General features: G+C 37.0%; 1 protein-coding gene across 1 annotated transcript; it reads right to left on the bottom strand.

Annotated features, from left to right (window-relative positions):
* Nucleotides 1-11,625: 11,625 nt before the first annotated feature.
* On the bottom strand, nt 11,626-12,182 carry LOC133322522 (band 7 protein AGAP004871-like; the record flags this gene model as incomplete). The annotated part of the gene is made up of 3 exons (XM_061531514.1): nt 11,626-11,775; nt 11,872-12,052; nt 12,133-12,182. Coding segments are annotated over 3 exons (381 nt in total), but the record flags the coding sequence as incomplete, so codon positions are not given.
* Between the last annotated feature and the right edge of the window lie 3 nt (nt 12,183-12,185).

The raw sequence follows: 12,185 nt of genomic DNA, 5'->3' as shown, positions 1-12,185 counted from the left end.
ACGCCTCTTCAGATTATAGACATAACGGACCACTGAGTTAAAGTCGCTTCAACCTCTGCAAATTTGAAGATAAAGTTCCAGAAATAATTTCCAGACCATATCGTATCCTAGGCATTAGTATACCATGAGCCAATCTCTGTTTCACCCGCAAAGGAATATGAACACAGAATAAATTCTACGCAAGGTAGAGTAAACTCTGGAATAAACTAAGTTCACATGATATCCAAAATCCAAATGCCTGTCAAGAAGAACACCTAGGCACATATGCTTATCTACGAATTCAATTTTGTCCTGATCTAAAAAAACATTAAGGCTAAAAGTATAATTGCCAAACAAAATCGCCTTGGTTTTACTAGGGTTAATTACAAATGAATTTCTTCTCGTCCAATCCAAAGTCTTACCCAAACAAAAATTGATTTTAGCCTGAAGGGTGTCAGGATTATCTAGTTGTGCGCTAAAAAGGAAAAAAATGTCATCAGCATAGAAAAAGGGAGTACAAACATCATCACCTAAAAACCAAGAAGATTAATGGGCCAAGGACAGAACCCTGTGGCACACCTGAAGTCAATGGAAGAATACTGGATTTCAAACCCTTAAACTCAACATATTGAGATCTGCCACAGAGATACGACAATACCAGACGACATGCGGAAGAAGAAAATTTAAATTGGTTATGTAGTTTATCAAGAATAATATTGTATGATATAGAATTGAAAATCGGTTCAATGAATTGAAATTTAGCATAGGTCCCAGAAAGACATAAAGATCTTTTATTCAAGCTCGTTCAATTTGATACCAATGTTCTTTCGAAGAGGCGGAGTCTGTTAGGAGACTATGTAGACTATACCCAAAGTGGTGAAGGGTATCATATGGTCGGCCCCGACCGACTATACTGCCCCGCTCACTGGTTTATTTCTGAATTTTCTGTTGTCTACATTCGGCATTCGCTGTTCATTTATTTTGCTGAAGTTTTCTTCTTTTTTTGACATTTTCTTACGTCAACTCTGTTACGAAACTTTTTAGTTTGTGTGTGTGTGTTTTTGTTTGTCTGATGCGGTTTAACTTTTGCAATGGCCCCTCAAATACGAAAAGGAAACTTTTCACCAACAACTGTAGTTAAAGTGAACATTTTAACACTTGGAATTTTTACGTGAACGGATAAAGAAGTTTTGTGTTGCTCGAAATGCATTCAACCTTGCACCAGTCACTCATGTATGTGTGTGTGTGAGTGTGTTTGTGTGTAATTGATGATAATTCGCAATGCAATCATTGTCATTTCGAATCAATTATGGCTTGCGAAGCGAACAATCAATGATTGAATGGTTGCCAACAAAATTCCCAGATGTTATTGTCATTGCCATTTGTCGATGTGCGGCGCATTTTTGTGATCTCTACTGCACGATGCCAAGGCAAATTGTGATAAATGTTTAATTTTAATTCGATGAGCACAAATATATTATTATTGATACTATATACTGATTAAAAGTTGTACATGTGGAGACAAATTAAAATGGTTGATTTTATCTTTGAAGTATTACGAACAACGTTATGAATATTTGAAATATGTATACAGGTTCAAGTCAACATATACAAAATTTAATAACAAAAATAGCTATTTGTAATAATATTTTAGACATATGTTGTTGAATTGTTATTGGATAGAATAATACCCAATGCCGATTATGACAGGAAAAAAGAAAAAAACTGGTGTTTAAGGTTTTTGGTGGGTATATCATGCCTCTTATAAAGATCGTTCCCCATCTTCGATATTTTGAAGGTCTTAGGCTCATTTTCGAAGCGAAGTGTCCTTAATTTTGTCCTTTGCAGAAAATAATATTAAATATCCTCTTTATAAAATTCGCGCCCATCTTTGGTATATATTCACTTTGGAATATATTCCACTTTGGATATATTCAACAGATGAATTCTAACAGATGTCGCATTTTTGAAGGACCAATAAAATGATATTGGATCCATAAACATGTCATTCTGCAACCTATACTAAATTTTTATTTGATCAGATATAGAGTTGTTTCTTACAATGGAACAAAATTATGTATTTTTTTTAACAAATATCAATGTGAGTTATTGGTGAAAAAGAAACCGCAAAGCAGAATATTGTCAATACAGGCCCATAAATGTTCCTAGCCATAGGGGTAAGGCAGGGAAGACTATAGTTTCGGATCACGCCACTGATCCTCATCAGTTTCCTTAGTTTTTTATTGGGATATTCTCCCCAGAAGCTATTGCTTCTATACAAAAAACCTTTCAAACCCAAATGTCTCTTGTAACAAAGCGAAGTACTTAGCTGACCAACGACATAAACTGCATGAGAATTTCGCTGGTGCCTCACTTCGAGGTTAACAAGGCATTTACAAACAATTCCATACCTTTCGCCACATTTTATTTATATATTTTTTTGTTATACTTACCGGTTTGACGAACTTTGGTATCATGCCAATAATTAAAATTGGGTTTAGTAGAAAATCGATGTAGATAATTTGTAAAACTAGCACTACATCATGTTTTATATATTTAAATATATTTTCAGCATCGAACAAATTTCGTATAGTGTTGGGTTGCAGAAAAAAAATCCATTTTTTCTCCGATTTTATCGACATTTTCGACGACCGGCCTACCAGTGCGAGGTGCATCTTTAACATCAAAAAATCGTGAATGAAATTTGAACGGAATCAGAACCATAAACATCATTCACAATTTTATCCACCTTGCTTGCTTTTTCGCCTATGTTAGAGAAAAACTGTAAAATGTACCGAATTTTCTGTTTGTTCACTTCCATTTTTAATACTCTGTAACTCACAACTAAATGCACCAAAAACCAGTGAGCGGAGCAGTATAGTCGGGCGAGGCCGACCATACGATACCCTACACAACTACCACGGAAGTCTGACTTTCTGCGGATGTGTATTACGAGTTGGACAATATTTCTTGATATTTGCTCCCTCTAGCCCGATTAGAGGTCAACGCACCTACTCCTTACACTGCATATTTTCCGAATATCACTCATATTCAGTACAGCGCTTCTAGTTAATTGTCCAGATTCCCTTCACCGTGGGTTGTGTTGTGATTTTTGGCATCGACTCGAAAAAACACAAAAAAAAATAAGTGTTCGGTCGACTTCATCCCATAAGTATAATCTGATCATCACCAAAAGTTATATGCGTTGTCCTTGACAAGAACAAGAACCTCATTGAAAATTTCAAAGCGATCAGCGCTATATTTCCGCCCTCTAATGTGGTAATGGGTTACTAACTAATATCTGAATACGTAAGCACCTGTAAATATTTACGTGTAAGTCCCACATCCGAGTACGTCAACCACTCCTCTTGGATATAGTATCAACTTCCACCAAAATCTAATTTTCTATGGTTCGATATTCTGAGCTTGGGAAATATTTAGCGATATTTGCACCCCCTTTGACCGACTATACGACTACAGAGAGAAGTCGTATAGTCGGAGAAGGGGATCGGGCCAAAGAATAAACTTGCCTGATTTAGATAAAGATCGGTCAATATTTAGCGGGTCAAATGGACCCTGACTATGGCGTATATATTTACTCCTAAAGAACATGGACCCGAGAAGTTGATAGTATATTCAAGAGGAGTGGCTGACCTTTAAATTGATACCAATTATATTGTCGTGTGTTCTCGGATGTGGGAGTTACTCTTAAATATTTACAGGTGCATACGTATTCAGATATTATATAGTAACCCTAGAGGGCGGAAATATAACGCTGATCGATTTGAAATTTTCCATGGGGTTCCAGTTATGGCCAAGGACAGCGCTTGTAATTTTCGGGATGAAGTGAACAGAAAACTTAATTTTATGCAATTTTTCGAATCGATATATAGGCCACAGTTATAAGCCGATCATCACCATACAACACTGAAGTCAATCTGGACAAGTAATAAGAAGGACTGTACTGATTATTAGTAATATTCGGAAAATATGTCAGTGTGTGAAAGATGTGCTGTTGACCTCTAATCGGGCAAGAGGGTGAAAATGTCACGAAATATTTCCCAGGCTCGGAATAAACTTCTTTAGAAAGTTAGAACTCCATCGCAGTTGTGTAGGGTATCGTATGGTCGACCCCGTCCGACTATACTGCTCCGCTCACTAGTTTTTTACTTCGAAATGTCACCCTTCCCACCTTAAATTGTTGGAGCGATACTTTACGAGAAATTTATAAGTACAGCCGTCTGCCGAAAAAATAAAGGATTTCTTTTTCGCCAACATAAAATAATAAATGGTTTTCCCCAACAATTCGAATATGTCCATTTATTTATGTATTGCGGTGGTATTTTATACTACTCAAATACAAATTAAGATATAGTATTCCGCCGAAATTACGAGAAATCGGCCCATATAAAAGTATCGCCCATTATAGGTAATCTAAAGGAACAAACCGAATTTTAATGGCAAATATTATTTTGGTCTCTATGTAGATTAAAAATATTTTTTGTCAATGTATAAACATAGCCCCTATATAACCTTGCTTCACTCAATTTTAAGTCGAATTTACGAATCAAAGTAACCGATAATTGTTACCATGATAGCCCTCTTACAAATGGAATTTTATATATTCCGCATAAAAAACACAGTTTCTGTAATTTAAAGTATAGGACTTACAGAAGTTAAAACCTGTGACCGGAGGTGTATATTCGTACGGGTACTACGATCTACATTCTTCCTTGAATATAAATCTCCATTGTGTGACAGTGGCCCATATTTGTGGCTCAAACTACACTAAACAATGTTAGAATATATAGAGCCCTATACATACTTCAGAATATCCGGCCATGTAACACCAAGACATTTGAAATTTATTTAACGAACAACATATCTTCTGAAATAGGTGGGAACACTTTTCCTCCTTCTTGGAGAAAACATGTACACGATAGAATGAAGTTGCTAGAATTTTTCAGACCGCTACAATTCATCTTTATACGAAAGTTTGCCGCGTAATGTTTTGTTGCAAATTAGTTCGCATTACAGAGAATTTTTTTCTGTTACGAATTTTCTCGCTCAAATTCAAAAACAAGATGCAGTGCTAGTTCCAAATTATTTTCAAAATTAGTTCATACGTCTCATTATTCGTTCACGATAATCGTCGTCTCTGACTTTTCCAACGCCATTAGCAGGATTTATATTCTGAAAATAAAATTAATAAAATAGAACAGATCTACTACAGTCCCAAAAATATTTTTAAAGAATAGCATACAACCAAACCATTTCATCTGTAAGAAAATAATTATTCAGGTTTTCAGCAACTTACCAAACTTGACATTTTTCCTCCTTTTTTTTTGTGACTTTTTCTCCTTCTTCTGATTAACTTTTTCTATTTCTCAATTCTTGATGTTTTCGTCTTTCACTTGTCACTGGTCACAACTACAACAACACTAGAGATTTCAATGATACTTGCGTATTGCAAATACCAACAACAATACCATTGGCATCGAACTTTTCAACTACCAACAATTGAAAGTTGTTGCCGCAAAAGCCATTCCGGGTCTTCTTTCAAATTACATGTCGGTGGTGCTGCAGCTGCTGTTGTCGTTTTGGCTTCCTGGGCAGGTTTTAGATTTTTCCAACTGTGCGTGTGTCTCTGTGTGTGCCTTTCTCTTCGCCATTTAAATTAATTGTCACTTTTGCAACAAAATCCAAACGACTGAGAAGAAAGACAAATAACTCTAACAAAAACAAAAGGTAGACATCACTTCAATGTAACAACAAATGAAAAACTGCAGGTGTTGTAAATTGATGTTCCAACTAAAGAATGTCTGGCCACGTATTGAATATCTAAGAGAAAAAAGAGAGGTGGGGTAGTGTGATAATTGCCTGCGAACAGAAATGTTGCAGTTGTTCGCCATGTTAACCACAAATAGTTAACAAATACGTTGAAACACTGTGAATCAAACTAAAAAAACTTTTAAAAGAAAATAATTGCAGACATCTGTTGAATAATTTAATTCCAAAATAGTTGTCTCTATTAAATATTAAAAAATATTTCTTAAATATTTCTTTCGTTGATAATTTGTAAGGTAAGGTAATACAAAATGCCATAATGTCGAGCCATCTTATGATTGTGCGAGGACTTAAACACACAATATGTAAGGATGTGTGTTCTTTGGCACTATACATAATCCTGACAAGTGCATAGCGTATCCGAAAAGAATGGTTGACCCTTGAATTGATACCAATTATAGCTATATATAATCGGATGCGGGAGGTCTGAATATTCTGATATTATTTAATATTAAAATTATTAATAAAACCAAATTTCAAATATCTCACCGATCCTTACAAAATTTTGCAAGTTCTAAGTGTAGATTAAGAATGAGCTTTATAGCCTTCGAGGATGATCGGTTAATATTTATCGTAATTTTCGAAAACATGATTTACTGTTTCCTTAAATTAATTTTGAAATGCATACGTCTCATTATCAAACATCATAGAGAATGTAGTCAAATATTCTAAACTATTTTTTAGTATTATTATATGAAAATATGAAGCCAGTGATAATTGTGAGTCCAGTGGAAGTCGTGTGAGTTGAAGAAACTGCAACCGACTTCAGACTGCTATCATTTCTAAGCTACTCAGCCGACAGCTGTAAAATTATTCCAGTGATAGCTCATTATATTCTTTACAAGCGTACAAAATCATCAAGCTCGGGGTGAAGCCATTGCAATTCCAAAAAGTGCAAGAACTTACACCCCAACCGAAAGAAATTAGACTCAAAAGATCTAAGAGTTGCTTCGCTTGCTTGGTTTTCTCCGATGAGAAAACATTCGTTCACCAGCAGTTTGTAAACAAACAAAATGATCGTGTTTACTTGCCAAAGAGGTCAGTTGAAAATGTGCACTCAGCACGCGCCACCCAAGAAATGTCACAAAATGTGGTTCCTCGCATCATTTCCAGCTCACAATGGCCACCGGTCTCCGAATATCAATCCATTGGACTATTTTGTCTGGAGTATTTTGGAAAGCAAGGTTACTTACTTAGCTGGCTTGTTAAGGAACTGTTGTTCCATAAGCCGAGCTTAAAAAAATATTTCCAAGCGCGTCGGTCTTGTACGCAAGTCTACCAATTTGGAAGATCACGTTCCAAGATATTGTTTTCTACTTGGTCTTTCCATCTAATTCGTGGCCTTCCCCTTCTACGGGAACCATCAGTAGGCTCGTTTTTATATGCCTTTTGAGCTGGGGCATTTTCATTCATACGCACAACATGGCCTAGCCACCGTAGTCGCTGCAGCTCAATACGACTGACTATGTCGATGTCCGCTTATAAATTGTAAAGCACGTGGTTCATTAGACGCCGATATTCACTGTCAACGCAGATCGACCCATAGATCCTTCGGAGAATTTTTCTCTCAAACACCCCAAGAGCTGCCTTATCTGCTTGCGCAAGTACCCATGCTTCTGATCCATATGACAGCACTGGTGGTATCACCGTGTTGTAGAGTGTGAGTTTGGTCTGGCGGGAGGTGGCCTTGCTTTTGAGTTATTTGCTCAGACCATAGTAGCATCGGTTGGTCATCACTATCCTTCTCCGAATTTCAAAACTGATGTCATTCGTTTTGTTTATGGTGGTATCAAAGTATATTAAATCTTTGTCTACCTCGAAGCTGTAGTTCTCATGTTCCACAGTTGGTCCGAGTCTACTGGATCCATCCATCGCCGTTTACTGCCAGACCCACTTTGGCAGACTCCTTCTCAATTTGTTCAAAGGTGGCTGTTACCGCTCTCAGTGTTCGATCCATTATATCGGTGTCATCGGCGTAGGCGAGTAACATTTGTTTTTTAGTGTACAGAGTGCCATTTCTGTTCGTAAGACCTCATCCAGCAGGATGTTAAAAAGGTCACCCGACAAACTGTCACCTTGTCTGAATCCTCGTTCGGTATTAAAGGGCTCCGAGAGGTGATTTCCGACTTTATCTGCTGATCTTGTGTCAGTTAAAGTTATACTGCATAGCCGTATTAATTTTGCAGGAACGGATAGGGCTGTCGAATGCGGCTTTATAGTCGACGAATAGGTGGAATGTGTCGATGTGTTTTTCGTAGGGTTTTTCCCAAGATTTGGCGCAGAGTGAAAACCTGGTCAATGGTGGATTTGCCAGGTCTGAAGCCGCATTGGTATGGTCCAATAATGTCATTGACCATTGGCTTCAGACGTTCACACAATACGCTGGATAGCTCTTTATATGCGATGGGAAGGAGACTTATTCCTCTATAGTTGGCACATCTTGTCTCCTTTTTTTTGTGCACGGGACACAGGATGCTGAGGTTCTAATCATTGGGCATGCATTCATCTAGCCAAATTGTACTAATCAGCTGGTGCATGCTTCTTACCAGTTTCTGACCACCAGTCTTGAATAGTTCGGCTTGTAACCCATCGGCACCTGCTGCTTTATTATTGGTTCTGGGGTATCCTCTTCACCGCTACGATTTGATTCCAGAAGTTTTTCAAAATGCTCCTTCCACATCCTCAGTACGCTGTCTGTATCTGTCACCAGGTTTCCTTCTTCATCTCTACAGGAGGATATGCCTGCACAAAAGCCTTCGGTTTGCTGTTTTACCCGTTGGTAGAATTTTCGGACTTCATTCTGACTCCTGTACACCTCGATTTACTCACGCTCACGTTTTTCTTGATCTTCTTTCTTTTTTCTGAAAATACGTCTCTCTTCTCTCCTTTTTTCCCGATAGTTCTCCTCACATTACGTGTTGCGTTTTTCATATCAGTAGCATTACGACACTCCTGATCTTACCACAGATTTCTTGATGGTGGTCTTTGGTACCCAAGTGTTGCTTTTGCAGCCACTGTGCTTCTATGTTTTTATCGGGACAAGAGTTGCTTCTGGGTAAGTTGAGCGGGGTAGGCTTCTGCTATCTGTTGTGCTTGCAGCTTTTCGACGTTAAATTTCCGTGTTGCATTAGATCGCACCTTTGCTGCTACATTAAGACGGGTGCGTACGTTGGCGGCTACAAGATAATTGTCTGAATCGATATTCGCTCCGCGGATCGATCGGACGTCTAAAACACTAGATGCATGCCTTCCGTCTATCACAACATGATCTATTTGATTTCTCGTTGTTCGATCGGGAAAAATCCATGTGGCCTTGTGTATATCGAGATGCTTGAATCTGGTGCAGCTAAATACCTCATGCCGTCGCCGGATGTTTCTTCATGGAGGCTGAATTTTCCGTCGGTGGCGCCAAATATATTTTCCATTCCGATTTTTGCATTAAAATCTCCTAGCAGAATTTTAATGTCATGGCCAGGGCAACGGTAATATGCTGTTTCTAGGCTGTGTCCATCGCATTCCTCGAAACCAAATTGCACATAATTGGCCGTTACAATATCGGAACCATAAACACAATTTTAGCCGCTTGGCTTGCATTTTTGCCTTTGTCAAAGAAAACCTATAAAATGTACCGAATTTTCTTCTTGTTCTCAAAAAAACAGAAAATTATTTTTTTTTTATTCCGAAACGAGCATAAATCTGAAATTGTTTGATCGATACTTTACGAGAAATCTATCAATTCAGCCATCTGCCTAAAAATTAATGGATTTCTTTTTCCTTAACCTAAAAATTTTTCCTCGATTTTTTCAATACTATTTTGCAACCCTAAATGATATTATAGGAAGACTTTTCACGCTATATGTGTGGACTACCTATAGTTGGTATTTATACCCTTCACCACACTGTGTACAGGGTATTATGTCTTTGTGCAAATGTTTGTAACAGGCAAAAGGAAACGAGATAGACACATGGTTCCATTTGAGAATATGCATAGAATCACTTTTTAAGCCGATTTATGCATGTCCGTCTGTCTGTCCGTCCGTCGGTCCATGTATTTTTGTTAACAAAGTACAGGTCGCATTTGTGATCCGATTTGTGTGAAATTTGGCACCGTTCACTTAATTGGCCCAAGGACAAACCCTATTGAAATTGGGAAAAATCGGTTCAGATTTAGATATAGCTCCCATATATATTTTCGTCCGATTTTATGTAAATGGTGCATCAAAGTCCCTATATATCCTTCGATTTGCACGAAATTTGGCATAGCATTCTGAAAAATGATATTACGACGTGTGCTAAATTTCGCGAAAATCGGTTCAGATTGAGATATAGCTCCCAAATATATTTTCGATTTTAGGTAAATAGTCCACCAACGTCCCTATATATACTTCGATTTGCACGAAATTTTTAATGGGGTACTGAATTAAGTATAGAAAGATGTGTGTTAAATTTTGTGAAAATCGTTTCAGATTTAGATATAGCTCCCATATATAGTTTCGTCCGATTATATTAAATAGCCCACCAAAGTCGCTATATATCCTTCCATTTGCACGAAATTTAGATTTATAAATAAATGAAGAACTCATTCGGGCAAAAACATACTGAAATAAGTGTAACTTAACATGTGACAAGTTTCGATGAAGTCGGTTTAGATTTCGATATTTTGCTTTAAATTTCTGTATCTGACCAAAATTTAGAATAGGTTGCTTAATGACATGTTTAATTTCATTTTAATGGTCCTTCAAAAATGCGACGGCTATTAGGACTCCATCTGTTAGATATACCCAAAGTGGTGAAGGGTATCATATAGTCGGCCCCGTCCGACTTTACTACTTTCCTTACTGGTTCTTACATATTTTTTTGTAATAAAGTTTTCGACCCATGTGCAGTTTGAACAACATTTCATCATTGGATTAAATATAAAATTTTTACACTCATAACCAATGGCAGCAGGACCATCTGGTATATGTGATTTGTTTTTCTTGGTATTGAATTTTTGCCAAACGGTGATGGTGTATGTATTCAAAATGAAACGACAAAGTTTTCCCGTTTCCATGTTTCCATATTTATCACGTATGAATGTTATCCAAATACCAAACACTCCATAAATCATACGACACCATGGCCTACGAACAGCCTGCAATGACGACGAACGGCGTGCCGCATTTGGATGCATGCAATAGTTGGTTATGCGTTTTGTTTGTTTTTCTCCTTCGGCCTTTCTCTATTTTCTAATCTGAATCCAATTTGTTTGCATACATTGATATGAAAAGTTATTGAAAGATTTAAACAAAAGGTAATAATTCAACATGTTTTAAAACAAGTTGGAAATTATGTAATTTTTAAGAACAATTTAAAAAAAAAGCAGCTGAATGTGACTTTTTTAGAATAGTTTTTTTAGAAATTTTAATTTTTAAGAATAATTTTTGAAACAAACTCCTGGCCAAATATGATATATTTAAGAATAATCCTTAAATAGTATTTTTCAAAGTAAAAACAATGACAATTATATTATCTGTTTTAAATGTTTTTAATACGAAATTTATTAAGAGCATATTAATGAAACCACTTTAATATTTGTATGTATAATTGACTCATAAAAGATGACAATATTTCTGATGAAACATCGCAAATTACATAAAAAAACAAATTTCCTGTCTCTTTTTTAATCCAGAACACGATTATTTTCCAAAAAAAAAATAAATTATCGTTCGAAAAACAATACAAAAACTATTTTCAAGCATCATCTGATGCCCTCTTTGTTGCTGGCCATTCTTCCGTTTTATTCATTCATTCATTTGTTCATTGTTGTTGTGAGGGATTCATTGTTATAACATCCGCCATGGCAGCTAAAGCTTTAGCCTCACTGTTCTTCATGAAATAAGTCAGCATATCGATGGGCAACGGGAACACAATGGTCGAATTCTTCTCAGCCGAAATCGTGTTCAGAGTCTGCAACAAAAACAAAGCCGAATTGATTATTGATGGAGTCCAGCGCTCACAATTCGACATGGATTTTATTTTATTTTTATTTTTTTTACTATTTACCTGTAGATAACGTAATTGTAAAGCGGCCGGTGAATTGCCAATTACTTCGGAAGCTTCGCGCAAAGCATGCGATGCCTTTTGTTCGCCCTCGGCGGCAATAACTTTAGCACGAGCCTCACGTGCTGCCTCTGCTTCCGCGGCCATGGCACGCTGCAGTTGAACGGGTAGGCGAACGTCTTTGCTGGAAAATAAAAAATAAAATATTTGAAAATGTTAAACGAAATGATAGGTATGGCAGACCAATTAAAGAGTGAGACTTACATTTCGACACGTTCCACTTTAATACCCCAGGCATCAGTGGCCTCATCCAATTG

This window comes from Musca vetustissima, unplaced genomic scaffold (assembly GCF_032173495.1).
Source record: "Musca vetustissima isolate MV318-11 ecotype Yass unplaced genomic scaffold, APGP_CSIRO_Mvet_v1 utg54155, whole genome shotgun sequence".
In the NCBI taxonomy this organism is placed as follows: Eukaryota; Metazoa; Arthropoda; class Insecta; order Diptera; family Muscidae; genus Musca; species Musca vetustissima.
Note: the sequence above shows the minus strand (reverse complement) of the source record. Positions and strands in the feature narration are given on the sequence as shown.